Source organism: Dama dama, chromosome 2 (genome assembly GCF_033118175.1).
Source record: "Dama dama isolate Ldn47 chromosome 2, ASM3311817v1, whole genome shotgun sequence".
Lineage (NCBI taxonomy): Eukaryota > Metazoa > Chordata > Mammalia > Artiodactyla > Cervidae > Dama > Dama dama.
This window is the reverse complement of record NC_083682.1, coordinates 8808146-8831967: the sequence shown is the minus strand read 5'-3', so window position 1 is coordinate 8831967 and position 23822 is coordinate 8808146. Positions and strand designations below refer to the sequence as shown.

Here is a 23822-nt window from a genome sequence, read left to right as displayed (position 1 = left end):
ACCACCACAAAAATATGTATACATAAACTTGATTAGTAAATTTTCAGATAAGTACCGCATACATTCAGTTCAGTTCAGTCGCTCAGTCGTGTCCGACTCTTTGCAACCCCATGAATCACAGCACATCAGGCCTCCCTGTCCATCACCAACTCCCTGAGTTTACTCAAACTCATGCCCATCGAGTCGGTGATGCCATCCAGCCATCTCATCCTCTGTCGTCCCCTTCTCCTCCTGCCCCCAATCCCTCCCAGCATCAGGGTCTTTTCCAATGAGTCCACTCTTCGCATGAGGTGGCCAAAGTACTGGAGTTTCAGCTTCAGCATCAGTCCTTCCAATGAACACCCAGGACTGATCTCCTTTAGGATGGACTGGTTAGATCTCCTTGCAGTCCAAGGGATTCTCAAGAGTCTTCTCCAAAATCACAGTTCAAAAGCATCAATTCTTCGGCACTCAGCTTTCTTCACAGTCCAACTCTGACATCCATACATGACCACATACATTACATTACAGACCAGCAAAAGAGACAGGTGATCTGTCTGGTAGGCAGATAGAGAAGAAGCATTGGCTTTCAAAAAACATTCAGGTTTAAATCTTGATTCTGACATTTATAAGCTTCAGTTTTTGTAAGGATTTGATTTGATATGTATATAAATACTTAATTCAGTGTCTGTCATAGACACTTGGGACTCAGTAAGTGAAATGTAGCTCTGTTTTCAAAGAGAAGGGTTTTTTTGTTGTTTGTTTGTTGTAGTTTTGACAGTTTGTTAAAGCTTAAAGTATTATGAAAATTGAAAATCCAGTGGTGTAAAGACTAGTAAGATTATCCACTAAACGGTTTCATTGAGAGAACTGCTAGAGATCCTATTTAAGGTGTCCTTTTTCTCCCTCTAAGGTAACTAATCCACTTCATGTAGGTGGGAAGCACAGGTATGTGTTAAGAATTATAAGAAAAATGTATGTTCATAATAGAAAATTTAGTAAACAAAAATATAAGGAAAATTAAAAATCGATGGGTAGCATATACCTTTCATTTTGTAACAATAATCTCTTGAAATAATACATGTTCCTCATATTCAAAAACTCAAAGCAAGAAAAAAACTCATAATCCCTCTGCTCAGAGAGTAAATATCATTATCCATTTTTCTTCTTAAATGAATTTGTATTTTTTACCGAAATGGGGTCACATTATTTAAATTACTTTTGTAATGCTCTTTTTTATTCATTGTATTATCAGCATCATTTAGTATGAATAAATTCTCATCAACAGTACGATTTTTTTTTTTCATTTATTTTTATTAGTTGGAGGCTAATTACTTTACAGTATTGTAGTGGTTTTTGTCATATATTGACAGGAATCAGCCATGGATTTACATGTATTCCCCATCCCAATCCCCCCTCCCAACAGTACAATTTTTAATGAGTAATATCCCATTGTATGGATATATTAAAAACTATTTAAGCAGTCCCTAGTAACTTTTATTAAATTCCCTTAATATTTGTGATGAACAGTCTTATAACTACATATAGGCACAGATTTATTCTTTTTTTTTTTTAGATTTATTCTTTTACTTATAAATATGATTACATATTGAAATTAGGTTTCATCAGGTCCACTTATGGCCTTTTATCCATTATCTTCTAGCAACTTCCTGGACTTTTTTCCTGCAAATATTGCTTCTTTTTCATATTCAGTCTTTTTCCTTCTACTTGTGCCGTTCTCTATATAAATACACTTGTCATTTCTATTCCTAAAAAATCTCTCTCTCAACTCTGCCTCTCCCTCTCACTGCTGCCCAGTTTTCAGTCCCTTCTCTTTATCCATACTCTGCACACTTGCTTTCAGTGTTCTTAAACTTCGGTTCACTCCTCAGTTTTCAGTGGTTGGCCCCCTCCTCCCTCTAACCATAGAGTCATCAGTGCTGAATTACTTGATTACTTAAGTTCAGTGACCCGTTTCAAAGTCTTCACCACTCCTTGGCTTTTAACTCTGTTAATCATTCTCTAAAGCTTTCTTCAGGTGACAAAACATTTTCCCCCACATTGACTCCTTTCTATCTCCTTCACTAGTGATTCTTTTTTGAGTCTCTGTAAATATTGGTTGTGTATCTCAAGATTCCATTGTTAACACCTCTTTGATTCTCCCTGGACAAATTCATTCACCCCAGTGGTGTCACTTCTCACCCCGGTGTTAGCTCCTAGATATTTACCTATAACCCTTACCTGTCTCCTGAGTCTGTTCATATTGGTAAACAGTTTCCACTTAGATATTCCTTTTTGTTGTTCAGTTGCTAAGTCATATCTGACTCTTTGCAACACCATGGACTGTGTAGCGTGCCAGGCTCCTGTCTTCCACTACCTCCCAGAGTTTGCTCAAAGTCATGTCCATTGAATTGTGATGCTGTCTAACCATCTCATCCTCTGCTGCCCCCTTTTCCTTTTGTCTTCAATCTTTCCCAGCATCAAGGTCTTTTCCAGTGAGTCAGCTCTGTGCATCTAGTGGCCAGAGTATTGGAGTTTCAACATCAGTCCTTCCTATGCATAATCAGGTTGGATTTCTTTTAGGATTGACTGGTTTGATCTCCTTGCAGTACAAGGGACTCTCTTAAAGAGTCGTCTCCAGCACCACAATTCAGATGCATCAATTCTTCGGCACTTAGCCTTCTTTATGGACCAACTCTCACATCTGTACATGACTACTAGAAAAACCATAGCTTTTGGTTTTTGACTATATAAGATATGCCTTTGTTGTTGTTGTTCAGTTGCTCAGTTGTGTCTGACTCTTTGCAACCCCATGGACTGCAGCACTCCAGGCTTCTCATCCTTCACCATCTCGCAGAGCTTGCTCAAACTCACGTCCACTGAATTGATGATACTATCCAACCTTCTCATCTTTTGTCATCCCCTTCGCCTCCTGCCTTCAGTCTTTCCCAGCATCAGGGTCTTTTCTAATGAGTCCGCTCTTCACATGGCCAAAGTATTGGAGCTTCAGCTTCAGCATCAGTCCTTCATGAATATTCAAGATGAATTTCCTTTAGGACTGACTGGTTGGATCTCGTTGCAGTCCAAGGGACTCTCAAGAGTCTTCTCCAACACCACAGTTCAAAAGTATCAGTTCTTCAGTGCTCAACTTTCTTTATGGTCCAACTCTCACATCCATACATGACTACTGGAAAAACCATAATTTTGACTATACAGATCTTTGTTGGGAAAGTAATGTCTCTGCTTTTTAATATGCTGTCTAGGTTTGTCATAGCTTTTCAAGGATAAAACTTTGTCATAGATATGCCTTAGACAGCTTATTTTTTAGTGGAAATTAATACAAAGAATTCCTCCTCATACCCTAGCAAGCCACATTTCATGTAGTTCTTCAGTCCTTTGACTTTTGCTTCTCCAGTCTCCAACATCCAGTGATTCAAAATCCTGTCCATTCTTTCCTGTCATGTCCATCCCTTCATCCCCATCCTCACTGCCTTAGTTTAAGCCCTCATGTCTTGCCAAGATTACGCAGGAACTTTTCAATTAAGTCCATACTTTACCCCTGATAGCTCAGTTGGTAAAGAATCTGCCTGCAATGCAGGAGACCCCAGTTCAATTCCTGGGTGGGGAAGATCCCCTGGAGAAGGGATAGGCTACCCACTCCAGTATTCTTGGTCTTCCCTTATGGCTCAGCTGGCAAAGAATCTGTCTGCAATGTGGGAGACCTGGGTTCAATCCCTGGGTTGGGAAGATCCCATGGAGAAGGGAAAGGCTACCCACTCCAGTATTTTGGCCTGGAGAAGTCCATGGGATCGCAGAGTCTGACACAACTGAGCAACTTTCATTTTCACTTTACCCTGCTGCCAGAGTTCTTTAAAACACATGGGATATTGTCAATCCCTTACCTTCACTGATTCCGCATTACACATCATATGATATAATTCAAATTTCATTGTATGATATTTAAAGCTATTTGGAATCTGGCCAGATGTTCCTTCTCTCCAGACTGCCTTCCCTTGTCTTGTTCACCTGATGAACATCATCTCTTCTGCCTCTACTGTATGCATTCTTCCCATAATGCAAACAGCTTTACTGGTTTGTCTTTTTCAGTTGCTTGTGGGCACAACCATCATCTCTGCACTGTTACAGTGCCTAGACCTAGTTACTTGTAGGTAATATTTGATTTAATTATTAGTATTTGTGAATTAAGATCACCTTTTTTGGGTGCAGTTGCCTGCATCAATATGGCATATGAATAGAATATGGTTTTGTAAGTTAGAAGAGCTCTTGCAATATTGTTGCAAACTACTTCTGGTTATCTGTGTCCTGTATCAGAATAGATGCTATTGCATAAAAATTTGTGTGTTGAAATTTTCCATTAGGAGGGTGTCAGGTGGAAATGAAAAGGTAGGTTCATGGGATCTTTTTTAGCATCGGGCTTACTTAGCATTTAGATTTTCAGGTTTATTCATTTGGCAGAGATTTAATGTTGAAGATAATTGCATATAAACATTAACCTATTTGGAAACATTAAATAGAAATGTTTGTTTTAAGAAAGAAAAGAGTACTGTTTTTCAGTGGTAGGAGTAAATGTGATGCTTCATTTTAAGATAATTAAAAAACAGTGAATTTTTAAATTCTGGTCTTGAGTTACCAAATTACTGCCTCTTGTCCACTAAATTCTGCCTTGGTGTTAACATGCTCTGTATCTGTCAACTGAATAGTTTTTTTTTTTAATTGAAGTATAGTTCATGTACAATATTATGTAAATTACAGATGTTCAATACAATGATTCACAATTTTTAAAGGTTAAACTCCATTTGTAGTTCCTATAAAATATAGGCTATATTCCCTGTGTTGCATTTAGATTAGTATTTACAGATATTGCAATGGCCCAGTCCTTTAAAGCAATCTTCTCATTTTAAGTGTATTTCTGATATTTGTGAAAACCTTTTTATAATTACAAGAAAAAAAGGAGTTAAGTAAAGATCAGTATACTTAGGGGTACTTTTTCAGGGTTTTGTTTTTCACATGCTGTTTTTTTAAATTTTTTTTTCCATTTTTACTGAAGGCAATTTATATTCTTCGTTTAATTTTTTTTTAAGGCCAAAGGTTGTAATGAAAAGCAAATCTCCCTCCTGCCCTAGACCTCAAAGTTCCTTTTGTTGCCAGTTAACAAATGGAAGCACAATGTATGCACGTCAGTACTTTGCTTTTCAATTAAATATATCAACGTACATAGCTGTACCTCATTGTTTTTTGTAGCAGCAAGTATTCCATTATCTGGAGGTTACTATTTAACTAGGCTTTTATCGATGGTCATTTAGATTATTTCTGGTGTTTATAATCAGCGCTGTTACGGCTATCCTCACTGATGTACATGTCTTTGTATGTGTATGCAGATATATTTACCAAGTTAAAGAATATGCTCAGGGGTTGGTAGGGGAAGTCTATGCATTTAAAATTTTGATATATGTTGCCAAATTTAGAGAAATATAAGTCCCAATTTTAGACATAGGAGATTTCTTATATTGGTCCTGTTTTTCCCAGTGGATTAATTGTGATTAAAATTTTTTTTTTTTTTTTTCGGTATTCAGGGTCAGTTTTACATATTTGCCAACTATATATGTTTAAATGCTTATATTCATGGCTGACTCCTCAAAATGAAGTTAAAAATGGTTTTAAGCAAAACCAGTTAGTACTCAGATACCTATTTTTTCTTTCCCACATGAAGTTGCAGGGGAGCATTACCTTTCTTGAGATTATTTAAAAATTCTAGGGGTTCCTCTTTTCTTCCTTTGTGGGTGAGAATATCTGACAGAAGAAATTGAATTGATTAACTTTTAGAAATGCATTTTGAAAATGAAATAAGGTTTTGCTGCCAGGTGAGTGAAAACAGTAATTGGAAATATAGATTTGGGTTTTCCCCTCTTCCTTAAACCCAATGAAATTACGATGCTTTGCCAAATTAAAAAAAAAAAAAGTTAAAGTTCAAATTCCTATGTGAGGTTGTCAAATTCTCACGCTGTATATTTTCTTTCAGATTCCTTTGTTTCTTCCTCTTCCTCTCAGCCTGTATCTCTATTTTCGACCTCACAAGGCAAGTCTGTCATTTTTTGTGTGCATTAATGAAAGAAAAATGTTGAGAAAGAGGCTGTAACTGGGGAAATGAGGCATGAGTTTTCTGTTGCCCCCAAACTCCCTAAAATAAAAACTAAATACAAGTTAGCAACTCCTAATGACTTTCTCATAAAGCTCAGTAAAATAGAATGAGGCTGGGTGGACCCTTTAACATAGCGTAAGCTTTAGGTGTAACTTTGAGTATTTTAAAATTAAAAACTTGCCCACAGAACTTGAAGTAGAAAGAACTGCAGTTCAGAAAACACACTTTCTCCAGAATGCATTCAACCTGTTGATTTGCAGTTATCTAACTTCTTTGGAGAAGTAGTGGATTTGGGAAAGCTATATAAAAGTGTGCTTCCACTGAACTAATATACCATCCTAGCTAGAATACTTTAGTATGGACTTATCTGAGATTAGTCCCAAGAGCTAGGCCAGTTCCAAATTGCCTGGGAACACTGAACAACTCAGTTGAATTTTTGGCAAGCAAGGCTTGTTTTCCTGGAGATTAACTTATGGTGTTTTGGGGGGTTTGTTTCACTCTGTCAACCAATGAAGAAGGGAGTCAGAGCTGCCAGCTGCGTGGAGGAGAGTCAGCTTTGTGCTGTTTCATCTGTGCTCTTGTTCTCCACCTCAGGGATAGATCAACGGAAAATCATTATTTTAAAAAAGATAATTAAACTCACTAGATAGGTCTAAGAAGCCTTGTTCAAAGAGTTTATTGTCCTAGCTGGAATGAAAGTCAGTATGCTGGTTTGTTAGAAAGACTTTCACCTTGTAAGAATAAAAAACCTAATGGGATAAAATAAACGTAGTAAAAGTTTTTTTCAGAGTCTGATCTGCTTCTTGGGAAACATGATATACAGTTTATTGCATTCAATTCAGACTGATAGCATTAGAGTCCCCAACTCTTTTACAGTGTGCCTCACTGTGTGAATTTGAATATCTTCTGGGTCAAATCATGACCTTTGAAATTAACTTGTTTATATTTAAAGATAGATAGTTTGTGAATGTTAGGAAATAAATAGACACAAATTGATCCTCAACATCTAGAACCCATCCAGATTTATATTTTTAAGGGTATTTTTTTCCTCATGAGAAATTTAATAATTTAGGCAAAGAGATATTACATGTATTCTATTCTGGAAGGTGTCAGTTAAAAATATAATGTAAATAAAACAAATAATTATATTTTCTCAAAGTATTTCAGATCTTTTAAGATACTTTCTTCATAGTCACTTTTTTCATATAGAAAGGAAATAATTGATAGCCTAAATAGTGTGACAGTACCACTAATCACAACATGCCTAATACATAGAATGTTGAGAGGATATGTCATAGTTTTAAAATATTACTTTAATCCATATTAGTAGCAACTACATGCACACTCAAATCAGAGGTAAATAAAAGGGATTTTTCTAGTTAAAACACAAGTTCAAGTAGGTTTCAGTTTCACAGTGGCTATGAGAGCTTGTTTAAAAAAAATAGATTTGTCATTCTTCCTTTTATAGTTATTTTGACCAGTGCAGATTCAGGGTATGTTATTGTTAAAGGGTATTGTATTGTAAAAAAGCGGTTTAAAATGTCATATCCCTGAAGGTGTTCCAATCTAGCCTCTATTACTAGCATTTTCTCCTGCAAAAAAGACATAATGGAAAAGCAGCCCAGTTGGTGCTCTACTTCATTGGCAGGTCTAGAGATCAGCTGATTTTTTGAGGGCGCTCTTTGGCAAGTGATTAGGTGTGTTCTAGGGTGGCCAAGACTGGTAGCTTCTAGTCTGCCTTAATAAAAGCAAGGGAAAGGAAGTTATTGGTGTACTTAGTTAACTGGATTAACCCCCCTGGAGAGAATAGCTAGGACCAGTTCCACCCAGCTGCATGCAGGCCTTTCAGAGTGACTGTCGCCAGCAGGTACCTTTGAGTCCATAACTGGCACTAACCCAGCTAATCTGTCTCTGGCTTCTATATCCCTCAGCCATTTAGCCTTGGAGAATTGTGCCTTGCTTATATATATATCCAAGCCATATTAGGGCTTCCCTGGTGGCTCAGCTGGTAAAGAATCCGCTTGCAATGCCGGAGACCTGGGTTCGATCCCTGGGTTGGGAAGATCCCCTGGAGAAGGAAATGACCACCCACTCCAGTATTCTTGCCTGGAGAATTCCATGGACAGAGGAGCCTAGCAGGCTACAGTCCATGGGGTCACAAAGAGTTGGACACAACTGAGCGGCTTTCACTTTCATTCTTTCTTTTCAAGCCCTATTAAGCAATATGTAGCAGTAATTAAAAATGACATTTTCATACTTAAGAATGACATTTTTAATATTGAAATATATATTTATCATTATTGGACTTCAAGGAGAGGCATGTACTAAATCTTGTCTTTTTCTGTTTTTTGATCATGCTGCTAAGCTCATGGGATCCTGATTTCCAGACCAGGGGTTGAACCTGGACCCATAGCAGTGAAAGTGCTGAGTTCCGTCCACTGGACCACCAGGGAATTCCCAAAGTTGTCGTTAATTTGGACTGAGAAGAAAGGGCAATTAAATCTTTCAAAAGGAAATTATGTAGTCTTTATTAAGTTGTACTACTTTGAAGTATACAACTACTTAAGCTAACAAGTTAAGCTCTTTGAAAACTGATAGATTTGTGTTGAGAATGTCGAGAATAATCACTTCTTTCTAAGTAAGTTGTATTCCTGAGGAGGTCCTTTCCAATCTTTTGCTTATTGATTCCTTTTTTAATTCATCAAGCAGAGTTAAATTTCAACTTAATCCTGGAGCATTTCAAAATAGGGGAGTAAATTTTAATGTTTTCCTATACTGTTAAATAAGGATATTAACAGAGGTATAGATGTAGTTTATGTGGTCATTTGGGGTGGGTTGTTTTTTGTTTGTTTGTTTTGAGCTTTTAGTGTGGTTAGTACTTTTTTGTCTCATTTAATCCTCACAACCAATTCTATGGAGGAAAGGTACTGCTTCTTTTACTAATTGAGGGAATTGGGGTTTTAAATGGTGAAGTAACTTGCTCAAGGTCACACAGTGAGTAAATGACACACCTAGGACTCTGAAGTCCATGTATATAACCATTACCTCCAGTAAAGATGATGTATTAGTGGTATTTTAAGGTTTACAGGTTTTTTAGGATGTCATGTTAACATCATGAGAACACAAGAGGCAGAAATGACCATTTTAACCATATTATTGCTGTTAGTGATGTAATTTAGTATCACCTGGGGGATGTACACCCTCCATCAGACACAAAATCAAATTTGGTTTCTCCTTTTGAAATCTTTGATAAAAGTGGAGGCTGAAAAATACTACAATTTTCTGTAGAAAACATTGGAAGAAAAGTGGGTGAAAATAAGATTATAAGGAGGATCTATCCACCACCCAGAATTGGAAGCACATTTGCAGTAGTGAATATTTGCCTATAATTGGAGTAATGCAGTAGGCATCTGGAATAGGAAGTTAAACACTGAACTTTGGGGCAAGCATTGAGGGAAAAAAAATTGCCAGTTACAGCCTTTTTTTTTTTTTTTTAAACAAAAGCAAAACATTTTTCTTTGTACAAAATAGACTTTTTGTTTAGGATCTAGCTTGGCTGCAAAGTGTCTGCTGGCTAACTTCCTATTTTGATGCTTTGGCTGAAAATTGCTGATACTGTTTTGCACGATAATTTGTCTTTCCCTCTTGTTTTGCGAATGTGAGAAAATTCAAGTGTAGGAAAACCTATGCCTGAATATTTCAAGCCTCCCGTGTATGAATAAGCATAGTATGTATGTGAAAACGTAACTTAGTGGCTTACTACAGGCTGGCACCCTTTCTTCACTCATGTGTATGCTTTTTCTATGTTACCAACTAAAAGTAATGAATTTCCTGAGGCTGGATAGTAACCAAATGGTATCTGTAGCATAATCTCAAGTTATTCACTCTTCTAAGGAAGAAGTGTAGTATACAACATTCATTATTGCTTATCTGTTTCTAGATCATATTGTGTTTTCATTATTAGGTTACAAAACACTTGAATAAAAAAGTACTAAACCCTTTTCTAAAAGACAGTTTGGAGAATAAGAGAAGATATTTTGAAGGATAGAGTAAACGGTATATGAAGAGGCTTTTTCAATTCAAAGTATTCACTTGACATATACACAGTATTCAGTTAAAAGTTGTTTCTTCATCCTGTGATTGGGCTTCCCTGATGGCTCAGCAGTAAAGAATACAGCTGCAGTGCAGGAGACTCTGGTTTGATCCCTGGGTCTGTAAGATCCCCTGGAGGAGAAAATGGCAGCCCATTCCAGCATTCTTGCCTGGAGAATCCCATGGACAGAAGAGCCTGGCGGGCAGAGTCCATGGGATTACAAGAGTCAGATGTGACTTAGCGCCTTAACCACATCTTGTTCTGTGAGGTATAACACTCTGTATATAGAAGAGGGAAAACTTTTTCAATTTCCACACAAGATTCTCTAGTCAAATGGAGCTTTTGCCTTATTCCAATCAAAATTTTGAGTTAATATATTAACTCAATTTAATCCTCATAGCAGTTCTTAAGTTAGGTGCTTTAGTATCCCAATTTTCAGATGGTATTAAGCAACTTGACAAGGCCACACACCATTAGTACATGTGATGAAAGGATTTTGCAGCTTTTAATAGGAATTTGGGGTTTGGGCGTGGTCTGGAAATTTAGAGTATGGCCGCCAACTTAATTTCCTAATCTTATTTAAGATAATATACATAAATGGAGACTTCTGAGTAATGACTGTTAAGTGTCATGCTGACTAATTGAAACCATGACAGTGGAGCTTAGTTTCTAAAGACCTATTAGATTCTGGTCTTTGTTTTATTTAATGTTTTCTTACCATTGTAAGCACTTTACTTCCAGACCGGTTTTTTCCATGTCTTGATACAAATCAGCTCTGTTCAAGTTTGTTAGAATTTCAACTAGCCAAATGAACTTCTTTCCGTTTGCTGAAATTCTAAGTAAGATAATTATTAAAATTACAGCAAAAAGGCTAACTTACTTTGCTACATGTGGGGAAGCTTGATTGACTGTCATGAGAGCTAATATGTAGAGCTAATAGCTAATAGATGCTATTAGCTGAGGAATTACTCTCCTAATTACTGAGGAAAGAATGCAGCATCATACTCTGTTTAGCCCCTAAACCTGTCCCCCCAGAAAACACTGTCTGCTCCAAGTATTGTCACAAAATTATCATTAGGGAACATGATAAAGCTATTTTTGTGTATATAATAGTTATGTCATATTAAAGAATCTTCAGTAAAATGAAGTCTCAAGAAGTCAGCAGCATTCAGTACAGAACTTAGTATTCTGAGAATAAGATTTCTAACCTAATCTAGTTTTTACCTCAGATTATTATGTACCTAATTCTAACTTCTGGAGTATTAAGAGTTCAAGGAAGTTAGAAAAGAAACAAGGCTTAGAAAACTGAGAACTTTGTGTCCTGACAAAGCATAGAATATTTCTACCATCCTTTTTGTGTGTATGTGTGGCCGCACTACATGGCTTGTGAGATCTTAGTTTGTCAACCGGGTCTTACTGGCAGAGAAAGCATCGAGTCTGAACCACTGGACCACCAAGAAGCTCCCTACCATACTTTTTTTGTTTCTAATACTGTGTGCATTCTTTCATTAGCATCCAGTATCAGTTGCTTTCTTTTTCATTTCATCAAATCCATCATCATCATCTTCATTTTATCTGTTGACTCTGCTTCTTTTCTATCTCCCACTCTGTATTGTAAGCTCCACAAAAGCAAGAATTTTTTCTGTGTTCACTGGCTTTTAATCTAGATTCTAAAACAGTGTCAGGCACATGATAGTGGCACTCAGTAATTAACAATGAATTATTACTAATTCATTCTGTCCACTTTTGTCTGTAAAATGACAAGTCTAAATCATCTGAAATCTCAATCTCCATAAAACATATAAGCTGAGCATTCCCTGTGAGAGGTGGAGTCAGTTTTGTTCAAGATTCCATTCGTTTGAAGGGAGGGGGTCCCAGTTTTACCTTATTCCAGATTTAGTTCATTAAATGTCTCCTGGTAGAAACATTTACAAGTAAATTTGATAATAATACATAGCTCAGATTGTGGATATTCTGATATTAATGTAGTCCATAGTTCTTTAAATTTTAGGTCTTTAAGCTTTTTAACCTGCAGTGGTGAGCTTCATTTATCCTTAATCAATCTTGCTGTGTATCCATACTGTACAATGATAGATGCAAAGCCATGTTTACTGCATTAGAATTAAATATGAATTATAGCTTACTTCTATCTCATGGGTACAATTTGTACCACCAAACTTCAACTATTTTATTCTCAATTTACAAAGACTTTTCCCCCAGATTATGGTTACACTGTGCTAAAGGTCAGAGATCCTGTTACATCAGATTTCAGTAGTGTTTTAAGATATAGGAACTTTATCTGGCATTTGGAAACACTTTTTTGTAATAGTAGAATTTTGTTTCTTGCAGTAGGATATTTAAATATTTCTTTTCATCTTTATAAAATGATTTTGAATAAAATAAAGTCATAATTTTGCTTTTGTCTAATTATTATTCAGCTTCTCAAATGAAACATGAGTTGAATAAAAGTAATCCCAAAAGTTTTTCTCTCTCACGTCTTCCCAATTGCTCATTCACACTCAAGGAAGGCATTTCTGTCCTGAGGCCTCCTTGGGGCTCACCTGAGCAAGCCGAATCTTTGATTCATTCATGTGGAACTCTTTGTTTAGACCTACTTTGTTCCAGCTGCAAAGATACAGCAGTGTATGAGAACGATGGTGCTTGCGCTTGGGACAGTTGTTCTGATCTTTTCTCCAGTAAAAAACTTCCTAGGTTGGAGAGTTGGAAAACAGGGTGGTAAATCAGTGGCTACTGTGATATTAAAAACTGATAAGGCCTAATTAATGTATTGCTTTTAGGGGGGTATTTTCTGTTTTAAAAGATTTTCTGGAGTTCACTCTTCTTAATAAAGGAAACCAGTGTGCACAGTTCAGTTTTCAGTTGACAAGTTGGTACAAGAGATTTTGGAACAGTCCAGCGTTTTCAGTATCCTTTAAAATATTCAGGCCCTCTCTACCTGGGGCCCACCTTCCCTGTGGATAGAATGGAGTACTTCTAGCCTGATTTTTAGGCTGGGGGGTCCGCTGTATCTCTTGGGGAAAAAAAAACTCTCGTCACTTGTTTTCCTTTTCAGATAGTCAGGCTCTTACCAGTGGTTTTATAAAAGGGGTGTGTTCTAAATTCTTCCACCTACAGATGAGAGTGTATCAGTACTTCGTAATATGTTTTACATGAATTACATTGTTTCTGCTGAATAGCTCTACTAAATACCAAAGGAACAGGAATAAACACTTCCCCAGATTATCCAATCTTTATTATAACCTTCTTCATGCTTTACCATTAAAGGGAAAATGTAGATTGATAAGTATTTTGTCATGAAAATTTTCTGTCATTTTCAGTTTGTAGCATGATAAGCCTTTTCTGTTTCACTGCTGGCGGTTTTATGCATGTTTTATAACTGTTGATCATTGCTTTGTTACATATTTATGTATGTATATGTATATGTACATCCTGTGTGTGTGTATATATATATGTGAATTTAAAAATAAAAAGCATGCTGCTTGGCCTGACTAGCTAATGTGTAATTGTACCTGGTAAACAATTGTTTTTCTTTCAAATTCTGGCCGTAGAGGGATTGAGCTCTCTTTGCTCTGATGAGCCACCTTCAGAAATTACGACTTCCTCCTCTTGTTCATCTTCTGAAATATGTAACACTGACCTTACAATACTACATGGAGTAAAAAGCAAAATGTTAGGCAGCCAGATTCTTTTAGCCCAAGAAGAAAAAGACTGCTTGGCTCTTCTAGATGGGAAAAAGATGGAAAAGCCTCCGGGGACCAGCAAAGACATAGAAGACTCCCCAGTTTCTGCTGCAGGAGAAGTTCACTGCAACCGTCCTTCCATTCCACTCAGCTTCCTGGGTCATCCTGCTTTTCTCTCAAAGGAAGTTGGTCAAATGGAACAACAGATAAATAAAGATCAAGAGTCCAGGAACCCAAATGAGGAACCAAATAGGGATGATATACCTGCTTCGGATGCAAATGACAAGTTCACTTTGCTAACAGCCCAGAAGCCACCCACCCTGCAGCCTAAAGCCGAAGGCATTTGTCCATATTCCTTGTCTCCTTCTGAAGCTTCAGGAGGTGGTGTTATGGAAAAGGATTCCCCTGAATCACCATTTGAAGTAATAATTGACAAAGCAGCATTTGACAAAGAATTTAAAGATGCATATAAGGAAAGCATAAATGATTTTGGTAGCTGGGCAGTGCATACTAGTAGAGAATCACCTGCAGACATTTCAGAGTCTAATGACAAAGTATTTCCACTGAGAAAGAAAGAAGCAGGGCGTTACCCAGCCTCTGCATTGCTCATCAGGCAGTTTTCACACACAACTGCAGCATTGGAGGAGGTATCTAGATGTGTGAGTGATATGCATAACTTTACTAATGAAGTACTGACTTGGGATTTGGTTCCCCAAGTGAAACAGCAGACTGATAAATCTGAGTACAACACAAAAACTACAGGACTTGGCACTAGTGAATATAATTCAGAAATTCCTGTTGTAAATCTGAAAATGAACACTCAGAAAATTCCTGTATGTTCTAGTAATGGAAGCACTACTAACACTAAATCACCAGATGACTGGGCGGAAACATCTCTCCCGCAAGAAAATGCTGTGCCAGACCATTTGGATTCCACACAGGAAGTCACTATCAAAGATGTGCAAGACAAAGTGCAGAAAAGAGACGACACACTTTCAGAGTTACCTGGATCTCCACTGGAGAAATGTGTCTCTCTCGGTTCTGGAGTGGCCACAGATAAAGTGGTTTTACCCGACGGCCACCTGAAAGGTGGAATAAGCTGGCGGACCTCTGTGTTGGGAGAAATGACAGAGGCTGATAGTTCTGGTGAATCTGATGACACAGTAATAGAGGACCTCACAGCAGATAATTCATTTGAGAGCAACAAAATTCAGGCTGAAAAGCCTGTTTCCATCCCAAGTCCTGTTGTAAAAACAGATGGAGAAGTCAAAGAGATCCTCAGTTGTAATAAGAGAGACAGAACATCTGAAAATTTTGAAGGGTCGGTCAGTGACTCTGAGCCACAACAAGTTCAGCCTGGTCCTCTTGAAAGGAGCCCGAGTGAGGCAGTATGTTCACTAGTATCTAATAAGAATGGCACGTCAGAAGTGAAGCAGTCAGGCAGTAAGCATGAAGCTGTTCCTGAAAAGCCTGTTGCAGCTGAGAACCCCAAACTCCCTTCAGAAGCATCTCCTACAGAACTCTCACAAAGTGTGACAACCTCTGCCTATTTGGAGGCATTGCATGAAAAAAATGTGAAAGATATAGATGATTCTTCCCCAGAGGACCTGATGGCGGCCTTTACAGAAACCAGAGAGAAAGGAATAGTAAGTAAAGGTGAAGGAAATACCTTCGAAGCAACATCAGAGCAAACTAAGGACTTTAAAACAAGTCTTCCTCTAGATGTTTTGCATGAGAGTAAGTCACGTGTTTCTGAAATTAAAAACATAAAAAGCAAATACAGTGAACAAAGCAAAGAAACAAATGGGAGTGAGCTTCTGGAAGTTTTCCCTACCCAAGGTACTCCAGTAGCATCTCTCGACTTAGAGCAAGAACAGCTCACAATCAAAGCACTTAAAGAACTGAGTGAAAGGAAGGTTGAGAAGTCAGCTTCTGTACAGGATAAAGGAGAATCTCCTGAAGAAATATTCAAACAGACTTTAACATTTGTTCCAGAATCATCTTGGCCACAGAAATCATATGATGTCCTGGAACACAAAGACGTCAAGACTGGATCTGGTCTTGAGATTTCCAAGAAGCCCACTGTTATCAAAGAAACTACTAGGGTAGAGGTTATTTCCATCCTTAGCGAGACTGAACCGGTAAACAAGCCTGTCCTAACAAGACTTCTGACAGACTTATCAGGTAACCGTTTACATTAGAAATACTGCATGTGGGGGGAAAAAAGAAATACTGCATGTGGTTAATTCTGCTATGATTGATTATTTAGAGGGCCATTTTCTTAGTCTCTGATTTATATCACTAAATTATAGCTAGAATAAAATATACTGTATAATGGGGAAAGGTAGATTTTTTTTTTTAATGGTTGTTTGATTTGGTTTTCTTATACAAATGTTTCCCAAAGCAGGAGACTACTTGGTAAAATTAATATTCTCCTAAAGAAAAAAAATGTCATCATCCAGTTTTTTCAAGGTCCTCCTTTCATTATATGTAGGGGAGATTGCTGCTTTTAAGACTATCACTAGGCTCTTGTTTACACAGATTATTATAAAATCTCACTAACAGTAGCACTGCTTAGCCCTTGGGTTTTTTGCTTAGCCCTTGTAAAATCTATTTAGCAATCAAAGAAAGGAATTCCTGCTGGGAAGATAATAAATGAAACTTTTAATTAATTTGATCTTATACCACAGAGATTTTATGCTCTGAAAGTAGGTAACCAGTACTGTAGTACAGTCGTGCCAGTGATACTTTAGGAGAACTCATGCATTGTTCTACTTTGGACCTTGTTGACATTCTTCAGGTCAAAACTCTTTGTATGGTACTAGAAGCCCTTCTGCTTGTCTTCTGTTTATTTGAGTGATTACTTTCATAGCTGTTGGCCTTCATTTAAATTACTTTAGATGCTCCCTGTTCTGGTGTCTTCGTGTAATGAAAAAAAGATCTATAAAGCCTCCAAAATCGACTCCCAACCTCTGATCTGATATGAGGTTCTGCACTTGGTGTATGATCAGTGTGGACAGAGTTAGGTGCTATGCAGGGCTCTGTGGTTTTCCAAGCTTTTTAAACAATAGATTCCTCTTTCAAATGAAATCAGACACAGAGTTATAATATTTAAAACAAAAAGGTTTTTGTTAAGAGAAACTTTTTAAGTGAGATTGTACCATTTACTTTTTTTTTTCCCCTGTAAAGGTTTTATTATGCACAGACTAAGCAGGGGGCTCAGTCCTTAGCAGCCACTTCCCTCTGGTCACTTCTTCCAGCAAGGGTGCCGCTAACTTGCTTTGCTTGGTTAGGTTCCCTGCTGGCATCTGTGGGTCACCCTGAAGCCTACAGCCGTGGGCTGCTGCAGAGCCGTGACTGCTGCCCGTTATAGCCTGCAGCAGAAAGGCACCGTATACTTCTTATTTTATAAAGGTATTTCCTTACTAAAGACCATAGGCAGGTTATTTAACCTTACTAAATCTTAATCCTTAAAATAGAGATAATAATGGTACTTACTTTATAATAGTGTGAAGATTACAAGTGTAAATGCAGGTTATAAAGGGCCTCAGTTCATTCAGTTCAGTCACTCAGTCATGTCCGACTCTTTGCATCCCCGTAGACTGCAGCACTCCAGGCTTCCCTGTTCATCACCAACTCCTTGATTCGTCAAACTCATGTCTATCAAGTCAGTGATACCATCCAACCATCTCATCCTCTGTTGTCCCCTTCTCCTCTTGCCTTCATTCTTTCCCAGCATCAGGGTCTTATCTAATGAGTCAGTTCTTCACATCAGGTGGCCAAGTATTGGCGATTCAGTTTCAGCATCAGTCCTTCCAGTGAATATTCAGGACTGATTTCCTTTAGGACTGACTGGTTTGATCTCCTTGCAGTCCAAGGGACTTTCTAGAGTCTTCTCCAACACCACAGTTGAAAATCATCAAATTATTCAGTGCTCAGCTTTCTTCAGAGGGCCTAGTATGTAGTAAATACTCATTTAGCAGCAGGTACAGGACCTGGCATATAGTAGGTCCTGGATCATTATTTGTTACTGAATGCAGTGTTAATAATTATCTGTGAAAACACTGAGGCTTTTTTATAAACTCAAAAATGTGAAATGGCAGTTAAGGATAGCTGTTATACTCTAGAAGTTGAAGATAGTTGAACTTGGATTAAACAGACCTGAATCCGTATTATTGCTTTACACCATCTAGAAATGTGACTTTAAACAATTAAGTTACATCACCTTTTGGGGCTTTAGTTTTCTTATCTATAAAGTGAAGATGTTGATGTAGGTGATCATCAATACCATTTCTCTGACCCTGGTAAATACTAGCTTTCTTCATGAGTTGTTGTCAAAATTCTTAAACATAGGTTTTTGAAGTGATGAGGTGTATAGAAATTAGGTAACAATCTGGTGTCTAATCCTGGCAAATTCCTGCTTTAGTGTGTGTGACCTTTGACAATTAGTCAAATTGGTTTGGCATCTTGCTTTGTTAATATTGTGGTATTTTGCCCTGCTTCATAGTGTTACAGTAAATAACGTATTGTGTAAATACTAACTATTAGTAAATCTCAACTGAGTTATTTAATCTAGTGTGAGAGGTGAAAAGGACTATGGAAGTTTAAGTTGTTTTGTCACTGAACAAATTCTATGATTAATAGATATTTTTAGATGATAATTAAAGAAAACTAGTATAATTAGACCAAGAAGCTAAAAGTTCTTCCTTTGAAGGTTTCAGAATTGAAAACCTTTTAAAATTGTCTTACATCATGAATAAATCTTTTAAGATGTAAATTATACTAATATATACCAGAATCTAGCTCTAAGCAGTGTATCTGAGCAGTCTTCATTTCTAAAGTAAAACCAATTCTGTAATTATATTCTGCCTAAAGTTGTTGGGGAAAATAGGCAAAGGAAGCTATGAAAAAATAAATGGTCTTTTATTTTCCTTTTGCTATTCTGTGGTATATATGGCAGTATTTAACAGACCTGGAAATGACCTAGCAATTTTGTTTCTAGGTATGTACTCTAAGGGGAAAAGAAATTTATGTGCGAAAACAACTGTAAAGATATTCTTTGTAGGGCTGTTTACAATAGTGGCAGGTATCTTAGTGCCTCAACAATTAAAGATTGTTGGAGTGTGTGACATATCTGTGCAGTCGAATGTTATACAGCCACTGGAGTTGTTACAGGTTGATGTGAAGTACAAAAAGAAATACACTTGTATTTCTGTATATTAGAATTAACTTCTATTGTTAATTAATATTTGCTTTCAAACTAAAGGACCCTTTGATTACCATCTGACCAAATTCCTGAATTTCCCCAGAGGGAAATTATCTTATAGTGTTGTGTTAGTTTCTGCTCCACTACATTTTAAATGTGCATATATGGTATTGTTTTGTGCTTTTAAAACTTTATTAATTTTATCTTTGTTGGGACTTCCCTTGTGGTCCAGTGGTTACAAATCTGTGCTTCCATTGCTAGGACCGTGGGTTTAGTTCCCTGGTGGGGGAACTAAGATCCTTCATTTCATGCAGAGCTCACCCAAAAAATAAATTAATATTATCTTTGTTATGCAACTTGTTTCATTCAACATTAGGTTTTTTAACTCTTTTCATATGGAGGTATATATAATTTTATTTATTTTAATCACTGTGTAATAACCCATTTTATTACTATATTATTTTTCTTTTAACTAATATTTGGGTTATTTTCCATGTTTTACTATTGTAGACATTGCTGAAGTTAACATCCTGTACTCATCAGTTTTTATACATATGCATGTATTTCTCTTGGGTCCTTATGCCACTGCTTATCAATTTCACTTCTGTATATGCATTATTTTTCTAGTTACTGTCAGTTTGCTGTCAAAGTTGGAGTTTCTTCTGTTATGCGAAAATGTTCATAGTTTATTAATAAAAACTATATTATTTAACACAGTAGTTTTTATTATATGATGAATACTTAAAGTAGACAAAACAAGTGAGAAAACAAGGTTTTCAGAATAATACTTATTTTCATGTCATTGAAAGTGAATCTGTATACCTACACACAGTGTGATTCTGAAGTAAATTTTTAAGAACAAGATCACAGTGATTTTTCTTGCAATGTGGCCAAGTAGGCTTTTACTGGACCTTTGTTGGGACTTCTCTGGTGGTCCAGTAGTTAAGAGTCTGCCTTGCTGTGCAGGGAACACTGGTTTGATCTCTGGTCCAGGGAAATCCCACATGTAGCGGAGCAACTAAGCCCATGTGCCACCAGTACTGGAGCGCACGCTCTAAAGCCTGTAAGCCACAACTCTCATGCTATGTGCCCTAACTGCTGAAGCCCACCTGCTCCAGAGAAACCACCACAGTGAGAAGCCTGTGCACCCACGAGGAGTAGTCCCGCTCACCACCAATAGAGAAAGCCTGTGCACAGCAACAAAGACCAAAGGATGTAAATAACTGAAACTATTTTTTAAAAAAAGGATCTGCACTCCCATCACAGGGGACACGGGTTCATTTCCCTGATCAGAGAACTAAGACCCCACATGCCACAGTGTGCAGGTAACTTTCTTCATGTAAATATATACTCTGGACAGAATTGTGGGGTTAAAAGGGAGACCTGAAAGCACTGGGAAAATGAGCAAAAGCGGGCAAATTCTAAAAAAGGACTGACACTTTCAAGAAGAGACAACATGAAATCAATTTTCTATTTTTACTGTTTCTTGCCAGAGAAAGACTGAAGTTGGCATCTGACAGGGTGGTTAAAATTTTAGTAGAAGACTTATTACTAGGACTTTGCCGGTGGTCCAGTGGTTAAGAATCACCTTACAATGCAGGGGACACCAGTTTTTTCGATCTCTGGTCCAGGAAGATCCCAAAAGCTGCTGGGCAACTACACCCGTGCACCGCAACTGCTGAAACCTGTGCTCTCGAGAGCCTGTGCCTCCACCACGGGAGGAGATGCCACAGTGAGAAGCCTGCACGCCACAGCTGGAGAGTGGGCCCCGCTCGCTGCAACTAGAGCAGAGTTGGCCCACACAGCAACAGAGACCCAGCACAGCCAAATATAAATAAGTAAAATTATTTTTTAAAAAATAAAGTGGAATTCTGTAATATAGTAGCTAAACTTAAAATTCACCAATTGGCCTTAATAGTAAAACAGAGATGATAGAAGAATCAGTGAACTTAATGATAGATGAACAGAAAACTATCTAATCTGAAGAACAGAAAGAAAAAATTTATTACCAAGCTTCAGGGAACTTTGGGACAATATCATAAGACCTAACTTGTATAGTTGGAGTCCCAGAAGAGAGAAAAGTGAGAAGTTGGGGAAGAACATATTTGAAGACAATATGGCAAAAAAAAAATCAAATTTTTTGAAAAACACATTTACTGATTAAAGAAGCTTGGCAAACACCTGTTAGTATAAGGATGAAGAAAACCATACCTTGGTATATGTGTCAGAGGTTCCCAAGACTACTGCCAGGCTCAGTGATTTGCTGGAAGGACTCAGTAGAATTCAGAAGCTGTTAAACTCACCGTACACAGCAAAAGGACACAGAATTGGCAAGGGGGAAAGGCACATGGGATGAAGTCCAAGAGGAACCAGGTACAAGCTTCCTGGTATCCAGTAGAGTCACACAGAGCTGTCCTTAATCCTCCCGTCAATGATCCATGACAGCATGTGCAAAGTGTTGCCAACTAGGGAAGCTCAACTGAGGACTGGGTATTCAGGATGGCATGCTGACCCCCGTGACTCACCCCAGCTACTCAGACACCAGCCATGCAGAGCAGGAACAAGTGTTTGCTGTAAATCATGTTGTTCGGATAGACTTAAGTGGTCACACTGGTGCAGCATGGCACAAGGCCCCAGGCACACAGAAACAGCAGCCAGCATATGCCACTGGCTCAGATTTCATCTCCCAGTCCTGAAGACAGACCTTTCTTTGGCATGTGCATGGTTTGAGCATTCCAGAACTGCTGAGTTAATCCTTTCCTGCCCAGTATATCTTAGTCAAATTGCTTGAAATGAAAGATAAGGAGAAAAATGACACAAAGAAATGACAGTTGTAATTAGAGCTTACTTAACTGAAAACCATAAGCTTCCCAGGTGGTGCTAGTAGTAGAAAACCCGCCTGCCAATGCAGGAGACATGAGACGTGGGTCAATCCCTGGGTCATGAAGATCCCCAGGAGGAGGGCATGGCAACCCATTCCAGTATTCTTGCCTGGAGACTCCCATGGACAGAAGAGCCTGATGAGCTATGTGCATAGGGTCACAAGGAGTCAGACACAACTGAAGCAACTTAGCATACACACACATCAGAAATCACAGATGCCAAAAGAGAGTGAAGTAACACCTTTTAAAGTGCCAAGTGGGGGGAAATATCAATCCAGATTTCTCTTTTCAACAAAAATACCCTGCAAAAATTAAAGCAAAATAAAGACATTTTCAGATAAAAGAAAACTAGGAAAATTTGTCACTAGAAGACCTGTACTATAAGAAACAGTAAAAGAAGTTCAGATTGAAGGGAATTGATACCAGATAGAAACTGAGATCTTTCAGAAGGAATGAAGAGCATTGGAAATGGTAAATAACTGAGTAAATACAAAAGACTTACTCTTTTCCCTCTTCTATAAAATATTTAAGACTGATGAAAAGAGAAATTATACTGTGTGTAGGGATTATAATGTTTATTTGATAGAACAATTTATAACAAGAGTATGTGAACCTAAACTATTGGACGAGATTCTACATTTTTTATAAAGTGTATGATATTTTAAGTAGATTGAAAAGTCAAGGGTATATGTTGTTCCTCCTAAAATAATAATGCAGAGACATATGGTTTAAATTAAAACTTTAAAATAATCAAAAAGAAGGCAAAAAGGAAGAATGAGGGAACAAAAGAGGAAAACATGGTAATGAAGTGGGAAAACTGATGCAGTCACTATCAGTAAGTTAGTGGACTAAAGACTACAACCAGTAGAGTGACAGACTGCATAAAAATGCAAGAACTACTTGTATACTGACTGTAAAAAGATACACATTAAATGTAAAGATACATTAGTTGAAAGTAAATGGATGGGCAAAGGTATACCAAAAAAATATATAAATGTATGCCATGCAAAAGTAAGCATAGGAAGACAAACAGTTTTACCAGAAATGAAAAGTGACATGTTATCATGATAAAAGATATCAAGATGTCTTGACAGTTGTAAGTGTGTATGTACCTCATAACAGCTTCAAAATAAATGAAGCAAAAATTGGTGGAATTAAAGGGAGAAATAGCCCATTCTTTAGTCATAATTAGTGGCTTTAATATCTCTTGCTCAGCAGTTGACAAACCAACTATGCATACACACAAAGATCTGAACAGCACAACCAACCACTTTGACCTGCTTGATAACTTACAGAACGCTGTGCCCTACAGCGGCACAAAATACATTCTTTTCCAGGTGTACAAGGTATACATTCACCAGTATAGACAATATGCTAGGCCATCAAACAAAGCAGTACATTTAAAAGATTAAGATCATACACAGTATGGTCTCAGACCACAATGAAACAAAAATTTTAAACAATGAAAATAAGATATCTAGGAAAATTCCCAAATATTTGAAAATTAAGCTAGTCACTTTTATATAATCTATAACTCAAAGAAATCATAAGAAAAAATTGAAATGTTTTTAAACTGAATAACAATGAAAATACAATAATCAATCTTGTGGAATGTAGTGCTGAGAGGAAAATTTATAGCTCTAAGTGCACATATTAGAAAAGAAAAATAAATTCAGTGATCTAAGGTTTCAACTTTCTTCCAAGGAGTAAGCAAGCGTCTTTTAATTTCATGGGTGCAGTCACCATCTGCAGTGATTTTGGAGCCCCCAAAAATAAAGTCTGTCACTGTTTACACTGTTTC

At 37.4% G+C, this 23822-nt stretch overlaps 2 protein-coding genes across 2 annotated transcripts in view; both read left to right on the top strand.

Moving 5' to 3' along the window:
* The window catches only part of RTN3 (reticulon 3), a 58144-nt gene that overhangs the window by 13273 nt on the left and 21049 nt on the right, over positions 1-23822 (top strand). The gene's annotated exons all lie outside the window — the stretch shown is intronic.
* LOC133040010 (reticulon-3-like) lies at positions 4376-20797 on the top strand. The gene is made up of 3 exons (XM_061119767.1): positions 4376-4383; positions 5967-6076; positions 13802-20797. Exons 1-3 carry the CDS (start codon positions 4376-4378, stop codon positions 16132-16134), a joined length of 2451 nt encoding a protein of 816 aa, XP_060975750.1. The 3' UTR covers positions 16135-20797.